Genomic DNA, 19,898 nt, shown 5'->3' on the forward strand with positions numbered 1-19,898 from the left:
TCAGATTGTTTTTCAGAGTCCATAGTCTCTCATTGTTCACCTCCCCTTCCAATTTCCCCCAAACGCCTTCTCCTAACTCCCCATGTCCTCCATGCTATTTGTTATGCTCCACAAATAAGTGAAACCCTATGATAATTGACTCTCTCTGCTTGACTTATTTCACTCAGCATAATCTCTTCCAGTCCCGTCCATGTTGCTACAAAAGTTGGGTATTCATCCTTTCTGATGGAGGCATAATACTCCATAGTGTATATGGACCACATCTTCCTTATCCATTCTTCCGTTGAAGGGCATCTTGGTTCTTTCCACAGTTTGGCGACCGTGGCCATTGCTGCTATAAACATTGGGGTACAGATGGCCCTTCTTTTCACTACATCTGTATCTTTGGGGTAAATACCCCGTAGTGCAATTGCAGGGTCATAGGGAAGTTCTATTTTTATTTTCTTGAGGAATCTCCACACTGTTCTCCAAAGAGGCTGCACCAACTTGCATTCCCACCAACAGTGTAAGAGGGTTCCCCTTTCTCCACATCCCCTCCAACACATGTTGTTTCCTGTCTTGCTAATTTTGGCCATTCTAACTGGTGTAAGGTGATATCTCAATGTGGTTTTAATTTGAATCTCCCTGATGGCTAGTGATGATGAACATTTTTTCATGTGTCTGATAGCCATTTGTATGTCTTCATTGGAGAAGTGTCTGTTCATATCTTCTGCCCATTTTTTGATATGATTATCTGTTTTGTGTGTGTTGAGTTTGAGGAGTTCTTTATAGATCCTGGATATCAATCTTTTGTCTGTACTGTCATTTGCAAATATCTTGTCCCATTCCGTGGGTTGCCTTTTTGTTTTCTTGACTGTTTCCTTTGCTGTGCAGAAGCTTTTGATTTTGATGAAGTCCCAAAAGTTTATTTTGGCTTTTGTTTCCTTTGCCTTTGGAGACATATCTTGAAAGAAGTTGCTGTGGCTGATATCGAAGAGATTACTGCCTATGTTCTCCTCTAGGATTCTGATGGATTCCTGTCTCACGTTGAGGTCTTTTATCCATTTTGAGTTTATCTTTGTGTATGGTGTAAGAGAATGGTCGAGTTTCATTCTTCTACATATAGCTACCCAGTTTTCCCAGCACCATTTATTGAAGAGACTGTCTTTTTTCCACTGTATATTTTTTCCTGTTTTGTCGAAGATTAACTGACCATAGAGTTGAGGGTCCATATCTGGGCTCTCTACTCTGTTCCACTGGTCTATGTGTCTGTTTTTATGCCAGTACCATGCTGTCTTGGTGATCACAGCTTTGTAGTAAAGCTTGAAATCAGGTAACGTGATGCCCCCAGTTTTATTTTTGTTTTTCAGCATTTCCTTAGCGATTCGGGGGTCTCTTCTGGTTCCATACAAATTTTTGGATTATTTGTTCCAGCTCTTTGAAGAATACTGGTGGAATTTTGATTGGAATGGCATTAAAAGTATAGATTGCTCTAGGCAGTACAGACATTTTAACAATGTTTATTCTTCTGATCCAAGAGCATGGAATGGTCTTCCATCTTTTTGTGTCTTAGACCCAGAAAGACCAGGCATAGCAACTTCTTATTAGACATGTTGCTGGTGGCGAAGGAAACAAGCAGAAATGAACTATTGGGACTTCATCAAGATAAAAAGCTTCTGCTCAGCAAAGGAAACAATCAACAAAACTAAAAGGCAGCCTATGGAATGGGAGAAGATACTGACATATGACATTGACACATGACATATCTGATAAAATGTTATTATCCAAAATCTATAAGTAACTTACAAACTCAATACCCAAAAACCAAATAATCCAATTAAGAAATGGGCAGAAGACATGAATAGATATTTTCCTCAAAAACATATGCAGATGGTCAATAGGCATATGTAAAGGTGCTTAGCATTATCCATCATCAGGGAGATACAAATCAAAACCACAGTGATACACCACCTCATACCAGTCAGAATGGCTAAAATTAACAACTCAGGAAAAAACAGATGCTGGTGAAGATGCAGAAGAAGGGGAATTCTTTTGCACTGTTGGTGGGAATGCAAACTAGTGCAGCCACTCTGGAAAACAGTATGGAGGTTCCTCAAAAAGGTAAAAATAGAACCACCCTGCAATCCATCAATTGCACTGCTAGATATTCACCCAAATGATTTAAGAAAACAAACAAACAAAAAAAAACAAAAACAGATTGAAAGGGGTATATGCACCCCAGTGTTTATGCAGCATTATCAGCAATAGCCAAATTATGGAAAAAGCTCAAATATCCAAGTGATGAATGGATAAAGAAGAGGTGGTACACACAGACTCACACGCACAATGGAATATTACTCGCCCATCAAAAAGATGAAATCTTGCCACTTGCAATGATGTGAAGGGTGCTAGAGTGTATTATGCTAAGTGAAACAAGACAGAGAAAGACATACCATATGATTTCACGCATGTGGAATTTAGGAAACGGAACAGATGAACATATGGGAAAGGGGGAATAAAAGAGCAAGGGAAATAAACCATAAGAGACTCTTAAATTTAGAGAAAAAACTAAGATTGATGGATGGTTGTGGGTAGGGGTTAAATGGCTGATGGGTATTAGGGAAGGTCAGTTGTTAGGATAAGAACTGGGTGTTAGGGACGCCTGGGTGGCTCAGTTGGTTAAGCGGCTGCCTTCGGCTCAGGTCATGATCCCAGCGTCCTGGGATCGAGTCCCACATCGGGCTCCTTGCTTGGCGGGGAGCCTGCTTCTCTCTCTGCCTCTGCCTGCCTCTCTGTCTGCCTGTGCTCGCTCACTCTCTCTCCCTCTGTCTCTGACAAATAAAATCTTAGAAAAAAAAAAAAAAAGAACTGGGTGTTACCTATAAGTGATGAATCACTAAATTTTGTTCCTCAAACCAGTATTTCACTGTATGTTAACAAACTAGAATTCAAATAAAAATTTGGGAAATTTCATTCATTCATGAAATATTAAATACCCATAATTGGTCTAAAATCTTGCAGACACACAGAAATGTACATATAGTCCACATTCTCACCAAGCTTGCAATCAAATAGGGGACTTTGCCATTAAATAAGTAATTAATTGTAAATGTGGTTAATGTTAAGATGATGAGGTTTCTGTGAGAGGATGTGGGAGATCTAGAAAAGTTATGTGATAATAAATGGAAAGATGGTGGGCAGTGGGATGAAAGCATTTTTGCAGGGGAGAGTGACAGCCACGAACACTGGCTACAGCAAGGAAAAGGGTTTGGGGGAGATAAAAGGTAGAGTTAGAGGGCACCTGGGTGGCTCAATGGGTTAAAGCCTCTGTTTTTTTTTTTGTTTTTTTTTTTTTAAATGATTTACTCTATATGTGTTCTGGAGATTTAGAATGAAAGAAATACCATATTTTGACCAAGAGCACTATTATCTACAGAAAGCAAGGATAGGATGTTTCAGCATTGGAAATTCACCACATTACCAAAGAGGAAAAGTTACATAATCATCTCAGTAGATGCTAAACACATTTGATAAAATTTAATACCTTCTTTTTAGAAGTTGAGGCAGAAAAACACACTTGATTTATTTTCTTTGCCGTTCTCAATGTAGCTTTCATGTGTGTATATGCATATGTATCACAAACTCAGTGCAAAGTAATTGAAAAATGCATTTAAAATCATCTGAACTACTGAGATTATGCATATATATTTTCTCAGAATCTCTTTGTAGTTTGTTGATGATTTTATTATATTTTTGCCATGTCATTACATCTTTTTCTCCAAAGGCATATGGCATGGAGCAATTAATTACATTTTAGCCATTTAAATATGTTGGGACATTGAAGTTATGCACATCCTAAATTATTTCTTTGAAGATATTCCTTAAGATAGAGTTAAATATTTTGGGCAATGGGTACATGGAAGTTTTTTCTCTGTATTGTGAATTTGTCCTTCTGAAAGTTACTGTAGAAATGGTCTATGAGAGAGTTCATTTACATATGTGACATGTTAACAGAAAAAAATAATTGGAGAAAATTACATTAATTGTTGTATATAAGACAACCAAACCTTTCACCTTGTGTAGGTGCTTTTAAAAATGACTTTTATTTTTTTGATTCCTCAGAAAACCAGACAAACAAAACAATAGATACTTCTGTTAATAAGAAAGCAGCTGATAGCACATCACAGGTAAGATTTCTTCCTTCTATTTCAAAGTAAAATTGTAATTACAGTCCACAGGATAATGGATTTCCATCAATATTCTTTAATACAATGAAAATTATTCTAATTTAGTAATCATACGTCTCAGACCTAGAATTTCAATTTTTGTTTTTCAGTTTCTACTTTTGAGATTTCTTATACATTTGTTATTATTATATTTTCCTTTATTTCTTTAAATGTATTCTTAAAAGCTGTTTGGAAGACTTTGCTGAATTCAACATCTGGTTCCACTTGGGAGTCATTTTCTTTTGACTGTCTTTTGTCATTAGTTGGATTCTGCTTTACTGAGCTTTGCATGTTTGTCTAATAATTTTTGATAAATTTAAATTTTAGTAAATTTTGAAAATTGGACCTTATAAATATGTTGCAGCAAGTGGATTCTTTTACATTCTTTAAGAATTTGTTAAGAGGGCTCCTGGGTGGCTCAGTGGGTTATGATCTTTGGCTCAGGTCATGATCTCAGGTCCTGGGATGGAGCCCCTCATCGGGCTCTCTGCTTAGCAGGGAGCTTGCTTCCCCTCTCCCCTCTCTCTGCCTGCCTCTCTGCCTACTTGTGATCTCTGTCTGTCAAATAAATAAATAAAATCTTTAAAAAAAAAAAAGAATTTGTTAAGAACTTTAATTTTTGGATTATAGGTTTTTGTGTGTGTTAAATCATTTCCTATGAAGTCATTATCATAGAAACATTCATAATTGTAAGATTTAGAATTACATCATTATCTTTGGATTAGACCTGAATTTTTTAATATCAAGGAATTATTTTCTTGAATTACATAAAATTTGAATTTTGTAGTTGAAAACCTTAATCATTTGGAGCTGATTTCAATATAATATGTTATAAAGTAATTATGATTAACATTACACATTATATGTTATACCTGGTGTTAAGCTCTTTGTATGCATATTTGGATTCATCCTTATAACAGACCCCATATCCAGAGTGTGGAAATTGAGGATGTTATCTTTTAACATAAATTCACATTGCTAATATGAGCTAGAACTAAAAGATGCCCTCAGTCTTTTTGACTTAAAGATACTGGCTCTTTAGGTCTGTATTGTACTACTTCCTTTTTTGTTGCTATTATGTAGAATTTTAAATTACATTTCTAATGATTTGGGACAATGGGTTGATTAGGTTGGATGTCAGTTAAAAGTGTAGCATACACCATATCTTATTATAGCATACCTTTTGTTAGGGGAGAAGATTATTTTATATAACCCAATTCTAGCTTTGAAGTTGCCTTTGGTGCTTTGGTGAATTAATACTGATAATTTGATATAGCATTGATCAATATTTTAAATGCTGGAAAGTGGTATGTTTAATCACTTAACAGTGAAAGTACTTAGCTCTATGCAATGAGCAAATAAAAAAAAAACTTCTAAAATTTCTTGTGAAAATCGTTCAAAATTCTTTTCTGTATGACAGATGTATAGCTCATGAGTATTTGGGGTCATTTGTCTGATAGACTCTTTTTTTCAAGGGAAGCCATTTAGTGTTCCAGATTGAACCAGGCTATTCATTATCCTTGTTGCCCCTTAGTATTATTTCATTTTCCCCTTACATCTGCCAGAGTTTCCTTTGCAAAATGCAGAAGTTTTGTTTTTCAGAGTGGAAAAGCCACAGGCAGTGATTCGGGTGGTGTCATTGATCTCACAATGGATGATGAAGAGAGTGGAGCTTCACAAGGTACTTAATAAGTAATTGTACCAGTACCAAGGAATGTTTTGATAACATCTTTTCCTTTTAATCCAGTATAGTAACCACTGAAGACAGATCTCTGTAGCATTATGCTTGATGTATTTGTATCTATTTTAGAATAAAAGTTTTTTTTTATATTATCCCATATAGTGGTTACCTATTTTTGAGGGCTTTTTCTGAGATGCAAGCATTTATTCCATAGGCTGTCCTATACCTTCTTTGAGATTAGACACTCTATGTGTATCTTATTTTAATAACTGGATAATGTAAATTAGCAATACTCTATATTATCTAACAAAAGAACCTAAACAGTGATAAAGATCACTGATAAAAAAAAATTCATCAATATATATATGTTTAGGAGAATGTCCTTGCTCTAGATAATGGATACATAGATACGTGTGAATATAGGAAATGAAATTATTCTGATTGACATGATATTGTATTGAGTTCAGTAATAGCATTCTCTCATGAAAAACAATGTAAAACTCTATTTCTATAAATGTGACTTAGAATGTGTGATAGAATCAATGGTGAATTATTTAAGGCCATGATGTGATGTTTTAATGTGGTAAATGTTTTAACGTGGTAAACATGTAAATGTGGTAAATAGAAATTGTTCACTTAGTGGTAAATGTGACTCAGTGGCAAGCAAATGTAAAATTGGCAAATGAAAAAACCTGTATTTCTAGTTTTTGCCTATCAATAATAATCACAGTGTCTCACTTTTAATTAATAGACTCTAAAAAGCTAAACCATACCCCTGTGTCAACCATGGGTTCTTCTCAGCCTGTGTCTCGACCATTGCAACCCATCCAGCCAGCACCACCTCTTCAGCCATCTGGGGTGCCAACAAGTGGACCATCTCAGACAACCATACATTTACTTCCCACAGGTAAACTTGCTGAATCATTGATTTGAAGCCGTTAGTTTTGCTCATGGTGAAATACGACTATGGAAGTAAATAGAAAGATTAGGTAGAAAATTAAGGATAATTCTCTTTTTTTTAGAGGACAGTGCATCTTCTTGAACATAGTGTAACTTAGATTTGCTGACCTTCTTAAGTAGCAGCACTAACTGATACGGAGTGGTTATAAGGAAGAAAAATTACATATGTGTCATCTGCCACTATAAGCAGCAGAAATGAATATAGTTTCTCTTTAGGGGGGCGGCTGTAATGGTTCGTTCTGATTATGACCACAAAGTAATAGTTGACTGATGAAGAAAGAAATTTTAAATGATCCTTAATGTGAACTAGTTTTAACTGACCTGACACTACCTTTGGAGATATATACTAATATTTTACACACTGCCTCTCAAGAAGTTATAATTCCTTTATTTTCAAGATGTAGCCTAGATCTTCTGTTGGAAAGCCAATCAAGACCTTTTGTCTTTTTTTTTTTTTTTAAGGTTTTATTTATTCATTTGAAAGAGAGAGATCACAAGTAGGCAGAGATGCAGGTGGAAAGGGGGAAGCAGGCTCCCTGCTGAGCAGAGAGCCCGATGTGGGCTCGATCCCAGGACCCTGAGATCATGACCTGAGCCAAAGGCAGAGGCTTAACCCCTGAGCCACCCAGGCGCCCTTGTCTTTTTTTTTTTTTTTAAAGATTCTTATTTATTTATTTATTTGAGAACATGCAGGTGGGCCGAAGAGTGCAGGGGGAGGGTGGAAGAGGGGGATAGAATCTCAAGCAGACTGCGAAGAGTGAAACCCAACACGGAGCTCAGTCTCACAACCCTGAGATCATGACCTGAGCTGAAACCACGAGTTGGATACTCAACTGACTGAGCCACCCAGGAGCCCCAAGACAGTTTGTCTTTTTTTTTTTTTTTTTAAAGATTTTATTTATTTATTTGACAGAGCGAGAGAGCACAGGCAAGGGGAACAGCAGAGGTAGAGGGAGAGAGAGAAGCATGCCCCCCGCTGAGCAGGGAGCCAGATGTGGGGCTCTATCCCAGGATCCTGGTATCATGACCTGAGCCGAAGGCAGTTGCTTAACTGACTGAGCCACCCACGGTGCCCCTGTCTTTTTTTTTTTTTTAAATAAAATAGCCCATCCTTAGAGATTTATCTTCGAAATTATGTGTGGACTTTTCTCATTAAGGAAAACATTGAGTTCACCTGGAATTGTATGTAGTGAAAGTTTAAGTCACCACTTTAGGTAATTTAGAAGGAAATATCATTATACAGACCATGTGCAGGATAGATAACAAAATGGGGTAATAAAGAGATGAAGAGGTAGGCATTCCTCCTTCTGTACATTCTACCCCTTTCTAAATGTTCACATTCAAAGTTTAGATATGTAAAGAGTAAGTAAAGATGTTACTAAATAAGCCATTAGTAAAGAAACCTTTTTATCTTTGTCATACCCAATGTTTACTTCCAGGTTTGTTTTATTTTGGAACCCAGTTTTCCATATGAAAGTAGATTTATTATTATTATTTATTATATAGTTAATATGTGGTTATTTGTAAAATGTGATGATAATTCAGAGTTATTAACAAGAAAATATTAACTTCTAAAATAATTATTGTAGTTCCATGCTGCCAGTGAACATTTAGGACTTTTTTGATAAATATATATTAACACCACTCAAGGCATGAATGTTCTCTGAAACATAAATTAGGAGGAATGCTGGAGTAGAGAAGGAAGAATTCTATATTTTAATTGATGTTTTTCTGTTTTGAATTAAAAGATGGTTTGGTTCACCTAAAGAAAATGTCCATTACAATAACCAGCCAGTTTCTTAAACTGTGAGAGTACAGTTACTCCTGGATTTATGCCATCAGTAGAAGACCTGGAAGACCCCAAATCCCACTCTACTAAGAATAATTAAACATTAAGGAGTAAAAATATGCTCTTTTAAGTCAATCCCTTAAGGTCATACTCTGAAGTCTTTATCTTCACATGTTTATCATCAAGTCAAACTAAAGAGTAGGGAGGGGACTAGACATGGTTGAGGTGCTTTTTTCTTCTGAAGTTTGTATTGTAAAAATAGTTAATATTAATTTTGGTTGGCTGTATCTCTTTCAAGATTACAAAAGGAGACTGTTGTATTTCTCTCTTTATTATAGTTAGATTTTATGCAAAATTAATTACCATTAGTATGTTAACATAACTGCATTTTAATGTTTTTCTGCTTTTCATTAGCTCCCACCACCGTGAATGTAACACATCGTCCAGTAACTCAGGTGACCACAAGACTCCCTGTACCGAGAGCTCCTGCAAACCACCAAGTGGTTTATACAACTCTCCCAGCACCACCAGCTCAGGCTCCCCTTCGAGGAACTGTTATGCAAGCTCCTGCTGTTCGGCAGGTCAATCCCCAAAATAGTAAGAGACTTTTCTTCTTGTGTATGGCCTTACGTTCCATGTAGTCCTTCAGCATTTAGTGGGCTTATATTTACATTAGATTTAGCAAAAAATGCTAAATGCTTTTATATATATATATATAAATAAAATTATAATACATTTTTAAATGACTCTTAATAATTATAATTATGTAATTATATAATCATTTATAATTATATCATTTATAATTATATATAAATTATTTATAATATGATACATAATTATATATTAGTTATAAATATAATTATGATATGTTATTTATAATTAATATAGATTAATTAATTTTTCTTCTTCTCTGAGAGAGTTAACCAGAAAAATTGGACATGTGTATTATATGATTTGTGCTCCATGTGTCATCTTCAATTTAATTTTATTTATGGCCTGTATTATCACAATGCTGTATTTGATAATGGTCTACACGCTCTTAAGAGATACCTTGCCTAATTAAAGTAGGAATGATTAATTGTGCCATAGCCCAGATAATGGAAATAATGATTAAGGATAGCCTCCAAGGAGAGAGAGAGCCTTAAAGGTGGGGAAGATGGCTGAGAAATAGAAGACAGGAACATGTTAATATATAATTAACATATATATAATATAATTATACATATATATATAATTATATACATACATATATATAATTATATGTAAATGTTATATTTATAATTATATAGATTATAATTATATAGATTATATTTAGTAGTAAAATCTATCAAACAGAAGTTTATATTAAAAGCATATGTAAAGTTTAAAGAAAACTAACAAAATGAACCACCTATGAAATCTCTACCAGTCTAAGAAGCAGAGCTGATATAGGCATGATCCTACAGGCCTACTGTATACCTTCATTGTATCCCTCTCCCTTTTCATCTGAGGTAACCATGGTCTTCACTTTCTGCTTTTCTGTATGATTTTGCCACCAAATATCACCAAAAACACTTCGTTTTGCAAAATTTAATACCACGGGCAAATCTACCTGGTTAAAGAAACTGCGATTATTAGATGATGATTTCGAGGAGAAAATAAACTAAGCAGAGGCTCTAGTTCACAATATGGCTCAGTTTTTCTCAAGTTTAGAAGAACATTTTCTAGGAAATCAGTCAGTTGGGTCATGAATGAGTTCTGGGTAACTGGGCTTACCGTAGTCAGCGTATAGGCCAGGAACTGAATATATGGCATTAATATGGTCCAGGCACTTTAAATTGTCTGTTTCTGTTGCCCTAACATATGTCAAAATAGTTTTCTGTTAAGTGAAATGAGTATCCTCAGCTGTTGTGTGCGGCATGGAGAAAAAGTGAGAAACCTCATTAACACAAACCAAGGATAACATATCGTCGAGATATTTGTTCCTAGTTGAAAAGATGAGATAGCAGAGATTTTTTTTTTTTTTTTTTTTTTTTTAAATTTGAGAGAGAGACACAGATAGCAAGAGAGGGCATACAGGTGGAGAGGAGAGGGAGGAGGCTCCTTAGTGAGCAGGGAGCCCAAGGTGGGGCTCTATCCCAGGACCCTGGAAGATGACCTGAGCTGAAGACAGACTCTTAACCGGCTGAGCCACCTGGTGCCCCAAGCAGGGCAATTTTCGAGGATAGCTTCAGTTTGTCTACGTTTAGTTACATTGCTCCATTCTGTCCTGTTTGATGTCTACCTGTGATAAACCACTGTGTTCTACTCTTCTAGGGTTTTTGGTTATAGTCCTCTTGGTAGAGGTTCCATTTATTTCTCTCCTGGCTGGATCTCCACTGTTTCTTTGATCTCATATTTTTCTCTTTTTTCATTTTCTTTCTCATAATTGGTGGCACACATCCTCCAAGGGCTTCTTGAGAAAGAGTTTATGGAAATACATTTTTTTTTTGGTTGCTCGTATAAAGGAAAATTTCTTTCTCCTCATGCTTATTATTTGGTTGAGTGTTATTGTTTTTCCTTCCAAATTTTAAAAATATCACTTTGCTGGCTTCAAGTGTTTAATCAGTGTTCTACCAAATTTAGAATAGAAATTTAGGGTTTGTTTGTTTGTTTGTTTGTTTGTTTGTTTGATTTAGAGAGGGAGAGAGAGAGGGAGTGGGGCAGAGGGAGAGAAACTTAAGCACGCTCCATATTCAGTGCAGAAACCGATGCAGAGCTTGATCTCACAACCCTGAGAGCATGACCTGAGCTAAAATCAAGAGTCAGATGTTTAACTGACCGATCCACACAGGTGTCCCTAGAATTCTAGTTTTATGCCTTAATTTTCTTTTGTAGGTGTCACTGTTCGAGTGCCTCAAGCAACTACATATGTTGTAAACAATGGACTAACCCTGGGATCAACAGGACCTCAGCTCACAGTGCATCACCGACCACCACAAGTGCATACTGTAAGTGTTGATGTTTGGATTTTCAAACTTTTCAACTGTAGAGCTGTCAAATATTATTGTAGTTAGCTTATCCTTCAGCCTAGTTGTATCAAGAGGAAAGACAGGTCTTCTGTTTTTCCAACAGAAAGTTATGTAAGAAAATAGATCTTGCCATTATGAACAAATGTTCTTAGGGATGGTAGTCCTCAGGGATCACTGAGGTTGCTTGTGGTGGTGTACAGAGTTTAGAAGAGTCCACAGCTAGGGCATGTAGAGTGAAAATAGACCATTTTTAACTCATGGTTACATTAAAAAGAGTATTTTTGAGTATTAAAAAGTATTTTTTTTCATGTTCTAGCTTTATTCTTTTTCTCAAAACCGTATAGCAGTTCTAATTGGTACATTGCCATCACTTTATTATTTTTAATACTCCAGTGGTATTGGGAATTCATTTAAGAGACGACAGAGAAGATCAAAGATTTTTCCTTAGATTTAGGCTCCAAAACAATGTCATATTATTCTGCGACATGTTTTTAATAGTATTTGGTATAGTATACCATGTATATGGAAATGTTGGCTTTATGAGAAGGAAGGAAACCGAGATTTCATACCACTTTCCACCAAGCAAAGTGTCCCTTTTTAAGTATGCCTAATAAAATTGCTAGCATTTCTTGAGCGCTTGCTGTGTGCCAGGCACTGTTAATATACTTGGTCCTCACTCAGGAATCCTTTAGGATTCTCGTTCTCCTTTTTTATTTTTTATTATAAATATGGCAGCTAATACACAGAAAATAACCGGCCCAAGGTCTTACCTCATAAAAACTCATGCATTCCAGCTTTCCAATCCATCCTCTTAGCAGCTATTTTTCTTATCCCACTATAGTGAAAAAATTAATGTTAATGGAGCACTAACTGTATGGACTAGTATAGTCCATATAGTATAACATATACTAAATATATGTTAATGAAACACTAATAGGCACTCTACTAAGTACAGGTATTATTTTACTTAATTCTCACAACCCTATGAGGATTATTATTCTCCTTTTGATAGAAGATACTGTGTCACAAAGATGTTAAGTGGTTACTCAGGTTACTCAGTGTCATTACCCAACCTACTATCAGAGCCATTTTAATGCAGGCTGTCTGATCCCAGCACCCACAGTGTTTTCAGTGTTTCAAACCTAGCCCTGGGGTGCCTGGACAGCTCAGTCTGTTAAGCATTTTCCTTCAGCTCAGGTCATGATCTCAGGGTCCTGGGATCAAGCCCCATATCGGGCTCTCTGCTCAGCAGGGAGCCTGCTTTTCCTTCTCCCTCTGCCTGTCACTTCCTCTTCTTGTGCTCTCTCTCTCTGACAAATACATAGATAAAATGTTTAAAAACTATATTAAAACAACAACAACCAAAAAATACCAATATAGTAAATATACCATTACTGTTGTTTACAGCTACAAATAATTTCTTTCATTCCATATTCCTTCAAAAAATATAGAGTAAAAATCTCTAATATGATAGTTTTTGCAGATTTGATGACCTATCAAGAGCTTTAAAAAAAAAAAAAAAAACCAAGAGCTCATGTGTATTGTCTTATAATAAACTGTGTATCTTACAGGAGGAACTTTTTAAAAATTTTTAATGTAAAAATTGCTTTTAAATGAGAATTTTCAAGTACATAAATAGAGAGTATACTATGATGATTCCTACTTAGCTATCACTCATCACTTATCAGCATATGGCTAATCTTTTTCATATATAATGCCACCCACTTACTCTAATAGCCCATGTAGACACTGGGTTATTTTGAAGCAGATCCCTATTGTCTTATTTGTAAAACCTGAATAAAAACCTCCATTGCAATGGCAAAAATGAGAAAAACAAAACTCAGTTCACTTAATATTAAGTTTCAGGATATGAACAGATTCAGAATCCTAGAATTTTAAGAATTAGAGGGGATATGATAGCCGTTAAAGCTGTTGTCAAACTCCTTAAATTTCTGTACTCCCTCCAGTTGGATTCATGGCTTCAGCCATCTTCTCTTGGATCTTGCTAGCTACATGTTTATTTAATGTTATTTATTTAGCTAACTAAATCACTTAAAGAAGAAAAAGATAAGTTGAGAGAGTAAATACAGTAAAATGACCAGCATTCAAATCACTTCTATTTCTTCAGCTTTCAGTATTTAGTTTAAATGTAAATTTTTTTTTCTAATTTTATATTCATTTTAGCTTTTTAACTGTGGATTCTACCTTTTTCCAGATATGTATATGAATGTGTTTTCCAGTAGGCATATGAATTCTAGCACATTTGCGTTCCTTGAAGTTACCCAGCATACCCTTGTTGAGTTTGTCCTATGTGGACGTTACTGTTACTAAGCTTTGACAGGGAATGGAGATTAAAAAGATGGCGTCAGACCTTCACAGAATTCACGGTTTAGTGTATATAAATTACCCATTTTATGAAGTGCATATTAAAACATAGTTCTTGTTAAATGAATTTAGTTAAGGAAATCTTAATTGTTTCATAACTTTTCAGTCTAAAGTCATTGAGCAAATGATACATTTCACTTGGAAAAAAAAAAGATCATTCCATATCTCTTTTTCCTGGCTCACACTTGAATCTTTTTAGAAAAAAAATTACCATCACTGTAATCTTTATTAAAACCTAGATATAGGGTGCCTAGGTGGCTCAGTTGACTAAGCGTCTGTCTTTGGTTCAGGTCATGATCCCAGAGTCCTGGGATGGAGCCCTCTCCCTCTGCACCCCTCCCCACCACTTGTACTCTCTCTCTCTCAAATAAATAAATAAAATCTTAAAAAAAAAACAAAAAAAATCTAGATACAATGATAATAATAATGTCCAATGTTAGAAACAAGTCAGTTTGAATTCACACACTTAATATTCATGCTTTTTTATCATATGGCCTTAACCTACCTTTCCACATTTCTTTTCTGATTCATATGCCCTACGTCTAAGTAAAAGTTAGTACTTGTTTTTGCCCATAAATCCCCTTACTTTCCTATAGCCCCATGCCTTTACTCATGCTTTACCTTTTGACAGAAAGGGGTACACACTGTTTCTCCATTTCTGAATCTTACCTTTCATAGTTCATCTTAAATGTCACCTTTTTTGGTCAGACTGACCCAAGAACATAATATACATTCAGAATTAAATGTGCTTATTTATGATATTATGCTACTGTCCTTGAGTGAAAAAATGGCTTAAAAATGAAAGTAGAGTTAAATACACAAATTGCATACATATAGTAGATTGCCACAAATGATATTTTAAAATGTTACATTATTCTAAAATGAGACTCTATAGCATAGATAATTAAACATAAGTTATTTTGTTAGAGATAGATGATGATTTTAGTTTCTGTCAAAATGATTTTCTATCAGCAGAGGCTTTTCTTTGCCATGGAAAGCTTTAGTTTTTGTTTTGTTTTGTTTTGTTTTGTTTTAATTTATTTGAGAGAGAGAGAGAGAGAGAGAGATCACACGTAGGCAGAGAGGCAGGCAGAGAAAGAGGGGGAAGAGGCTCCCCGCCGAGCAGAGAGCTCTACACAGGGCTCGATCCCAAGACACTGGGATCATGAGCTGAGCTGAAGGCAGAGGCTTTAACCCACTGAGCCACCCAAGTGCCCCAAGCTTTAATATTTTAAATGTAAAGTATGGAATCACCTCAGCACCATTGTTTATAGCATGATTGGTCACAAATCAAATGGAGCTAGCCAAATGTGGTATAGTATTTGGTATTTCTTAGTATTCTTGATGTAAAAGGGTAACTCTCTGAATGATGTCCAGGATGTTTTAGTTCTAGCCTTCAGAAATAGTGATGTCCAGGATGTTTTAGTTCTAGCCTTCAGAAATAGTCCTTTCTGTGATCATTATTAAATCAATAGGACTCTTCTTTTGTTAGGAGCCCCCACGCCCTGTACACCCAGCACCCTTACCAGAAGCCCCACAGCCACAGCGTCTGCCCCCAGAAGCTGCCAGCACATCTCTGCCTCAGAAGCCACACTTGAAGTTAGCACGAGTTCAGAGTCAAAATGGCATTGTACTGTCCTGGAGTGTCCTGGAGGTAGATCGAAGCTGTGCCACTGTTGACAGCTACCATCTCTACGCTTACCATGAGGAACCCAGTGCCACTGTGCCCTCACAGTGGAAAAAGATTGGCGAAGTAAAGGCACTTCCCTTGCCCATGGCATGCACTCTCACCCAGTTTGTATCTGGCAGCAAATACTACTTTGCAGTACGAGCCAAGGATATTTATGGACGTTTTGGACCTTTCTGTGATCCTCAGTCAACAGATGTGATCTCTTCTTCCCAGAGCAGTTAAACCTTGGAGCCTTTATCGCTTCCTCTTTCTGAGTTCCACTTTTTGGTCTTGTTTTAATCTTGTGCATGATATCCATTGTAAAATCCACATTGTGCAAGATTTCTTGGACAGATGTGTATATACACTACATTTGTTTATAATCAGAAGTAAAATAAATAGCCCATAAAGCAAGAATCTTTTCCTGGACAATTGAAACTTCAAGGTTTTGAAATGTAAATGTGCACCTTGCTTTAGTTTTAAGGCTGGGGAATATGTGTGGGTGTTTATGTGTGTTTTTCCCTATTTATATGTTTACTGCAGTGGAATCTCCCATTTCCATTCTCACATTTACCTCTCTTCAAGTATAAAGTAAGTAGATCAAGGGATCCGAGGTATGGTATGTGGCATGATTTGCTTCTGAGGGATCTGTAGTTTCATACTAAATGACTTAAACTGAATCTGAACAAAACCCAAAGAAAGAAAAAAAAGCAAAATGGTTAAATAGTTTAAAATAGGTTAATTTGAACACAGGAAAGGATCTGTTCATCTTTTTTCTTTTCTTGGTTGTTAATTAGGTGAAAAAGATCTGCATTGGCCCTTGTTTCCTAATCTGGCTCTTACATTTATTTTGTGCCTTAAAGATTAACTACAAAAATAAACATGACCATTTGTCCATTGTTGATCTTCTCGTTCAGCCTTTTGCCCTTCATTTCTCCTTCATCTCTACTAAATATAGCACATTCCCTTCAAGTCAATTTTAAACCAAGGCTTTAGGGATATTCTTACCAGTGGGATCACTAAATTTAACTCTAAAAATTGGACTCACTCTTTTCTTCTAAGAACATAAGTGCTGTTATGTTTGGTCACTATTTAAATTAACTGTATAAAATGGACTAAGAGAAGAAAGACCATATTGTATAAGAAAATTGTCCTTCAAACATATTGTAGAATTTATGTTCCATACTGTGTTAAAGATTAGGAAAACAGTGCTAGTTCACTTTATCACCCAAAGTATAGTATTCTTTCATAGGTAGTAAAATTCACAAAATACAGTGAGCTACAATATCAAAGGGAAAGTTTTATTTCCTTATTATTCTCATATCATTTGTTTGTTTGTTTGTTTTAACCTTTTAACTTTGTTTTGATAGTGCCAAGTTTTGTCTGATTTACCCTCTGTCAACTTTGGACAGAATTTCAAGTATATCCTTTGGGGTTATTTTATGTAGCAATTAGGTAATCCTTTCTGTGCATCTCTGTTCCTGTTGAGAGTTAATCAATTTCCGTTTAGATCATGGATTTTCAGTATGAGTGCCAGCTTTACTGGTATCAGGTAGCTGTTCAGGTGTGGGTAGTTTAGGGCAGGAGAGATGGGATAAGTTTGGGGATGAGAGTATGGTTGGGAATAGTTTGAAAGAAATTCATGGAGTTTGTGAAATAGCTTTTCAAGTCTGAGAATAAATTCATTTTTAAATTTTTCTTGGGATTATAGGAGGGAGCTATCCCTTTTATTAATGCTGCTTTGTTTGCAACTTCGGTAGCTTGTAATGGGAAGCATTACAGTAATGCTGTAAAGAAACTCTCATTAGAGACTTCACTGGTCAGTATATTGTCACATTAGGTGTAAAGTTTGATTGATGCTGAAGAAAGCCTACAAATTGCCAAAATGTAAGTGCTCCAGAACCTTCCTTTCACTTTCAGAAAATGAGACCACAATGAGAATTGAAGTTTTCATGAATCCAATTTGCCAACCAACTAACGTAGATGTTACTCATTCTAGGACTAACAATGATGGTAAAAGAAGTTGTCAGTGTCATGCCAACGAAAATTTGAAAAGGGAGAAATTGATAATCTTCTAGATGTGTATGAACACCTCTCTATATCTGCATGTGTATATGTTTTTATCTACAATGGTTGCGTCGCTGATCATGTGTTCAAGATCATTCCTGTCTACAGAATGGAAAGCCCGTGTTCAATTAAAAGTGTTCTTTATTGGCCGGTTTTATGGTCATGTGATGACAATTTGCTTATCTAGCCTAGAAAAACTTCCTTGGTGAATGTTTTTGTTTATATTCACTAATCTTTTTTTTTTTTTTAAAGCTTTCATAGCATTATATAATCAGGTGAAGAAAGCCCAGTAGAATGAAAATACATTTTAGCCTATACTGTGTCTTCTGTCAAACAAAAATAAGTTCTCAAATGGTAACCCTAAAAATACATTTACTACACCAAAATAAAACTTTTTATTCCAGATGGTGGAAGGAAGGTACAAAGAGAGAGTGTAATTATTTGAGGAAAGTGTGTATTATGAGATGCTCTCCTCAAATTAGCATGCCATGGGATTTATAGGCAACAGCTATACTGAATTTACTGAGAAGTGCTAGGCTAGAACTATAGGCATTTATTTTGGACAGGTTTTGTTGATGAGCTCTGACTTTTGGTTTATTTCCTTTGGGAGAGAGATTGCAAGACTATATTGTAGCAGTTCACACTCCATGGTACCTTTTCACAAAGTATTACAGATAAGTTTGGTTATCCCATTTTGGGAATGCAAGTCTGCTACAGTTTAAGCCTGACATTACCTGTGTAAGTATTGCCTTATTGGAAATCCTGAAAGCTTCTGATATTTCCACCTAAAGTATAGGATGTTCATATGGCATTTGAAGATAATGGTGATGTTTGTTACTGTCTGTTTTGCACTTTATCAGAGTAATTTTCACCCTGTTTTAAGTGTGAGTAAGCCTCTTTTTAAAGTTACGTTCTTGCCAGTAAATTTATAAAATACAAAGACAACATCTGTTGTTAACTGTTAACTTTCTGAGGTAACTATATCCCTGTTTCCCTGAACTCACTTTAAAATATGCAGAATATTGTGTACTGTTTACTACTGTACTACACAGTAGATGTTCATGAGAGAAGTGAAGAGTACAGCTTTCTTCCTTGAAAAGTACATTTTATCGGGATGCTGTTTGCCTCACAGAGAGTGTTTCCCACTTGCCCCACCCCCATTGCTGGATAATAAATGAAAGATTTCATTGGGAAATGTGACCAAAAGCAAGGAATTTCGAATTTTTGGTACACCTGTCTGCAAAATTCCTTAGGCAGGCAGGCTGCACTATACAGTTCTCTTACTGTATTGAGTAAGTGTTAACTTAGTTTTTGTCATTTGCTCTTCTGCTTACATTTTCCAAATTATTTATGCAGCAAGGTGAATGTTAATATTGCATGATATGCATTTATCTTGTTCCACAAATTTTCCAGTACTGTACAAGATTAACAAAACAATGCCTGTGGTATCCTCTTCTCTTACTTTGATACACTGTGATTTTAACACATTAGAGTACTGCAGAGACCTTCCAAGTGTTCTCCCCAACTTTCCTTCTTGGGCTATTTCAGAATCATATGATTTATTCATTATTTTAATTTCTTTGTTGGCCAGTCATTGACTTGCTTTATTCTAATTTCCAGAAAAACCATGCCCCAATATTGGATTGTTGGAAATAATTCTATCTAAAATCAGTGCAGGATTCTCCCTTCCCTTACTATTTACTGAGTGATGCCCCTCTCCCACTTTTTAAAATTTTTGGACAAAAAGAACAACCTCATGAAGTGTTTTCATTAGTGTGGCAGACTTAGATCTAATTCCTAAAGTGCATTCCCCTAGAGCCAGCCAATGGGGAGGAATGATAAGACACGTTTTGTCTTCTTCAAATAGTTTTATCATGCTACATAAGGTTTTTGTTCTTGTTTTTGTTTTTTTATTTGTAGAGTCAGCTAAGTACCCATCATTCATACTTAAATGCTGGGGGGTTTTGTTTTTTTGTTTTGTTTGTAAATAAGGTAACTGGGCAATCAAACACCTTTTTGGGATCCTGGCTTCATTATTTTCTCAGCCATTTCAAAATTAAATACAAAAATAAATCCTTTGTAGGAAACTTGCATCCTGATTTTTCTTTATTGCAGTTGAAAGTGTAAATAATAAGACAATGTAAGACCTTCC

At 35.7% G+C, this 19,898-nt stretch overlaps 1 protein-coding gene across 1 annotated transcript in view; it reads left to right on the forward strand.

Moving 5' to 3' along the window:
- The window catches only part of LOC111141985 (activating transcription factor 7 interacting protein), a 121,104-nt gene extending 103,184 nt beyond the window's left edge, over positions 1-17,920 (forward strand). Inside the window, exons 10-15 of the mRNA XM_022494888.1 lie at positions 4,102-4,166; positions 5,808-5,886; positions 6,638-6,793; positions 9,050-9,232; positions 11,492-11,604; positions 15,503-17,920. Of these exons, the coding sequence (XP_022350596.1) occupies positions 4,102-4,166; positions 5,808-5,886; positions 6,638-6,793; positions 9,050-9,232; positions 11,492-11,604; positions 15,503-15,922 (1,016 nt within the window). The 3' untranslated portion in view covers positions 15,923-17,920. The remainder of the gene's footprint in view (positions 1-4,101; positions 4,167-5,807; positions 5,887-6,637; positions 6,794-9,049; positions 9,233-11,491; positions 11,605-15,502) is intronic.
- The last annotated feature ends 1,978 nt before the right edge of the window (positions 17,921-19,898 follow it).

This window comes from Enhydra lutris, unplaced genomic scaffold (genome assembly GCF_002288905.1).
Source record: "Enhydra lutris kenyoni isolate GAN:26980312 unplaced genomic scaffold, ASM228890v2 scaffoldscaffold7, whole genome shotgun sequence".
NCBI lineage: Eukaryota > Metazoa > Chordata > Mammalia > Carnivora > Mustelidae > Enhydra > Enhydra lutris.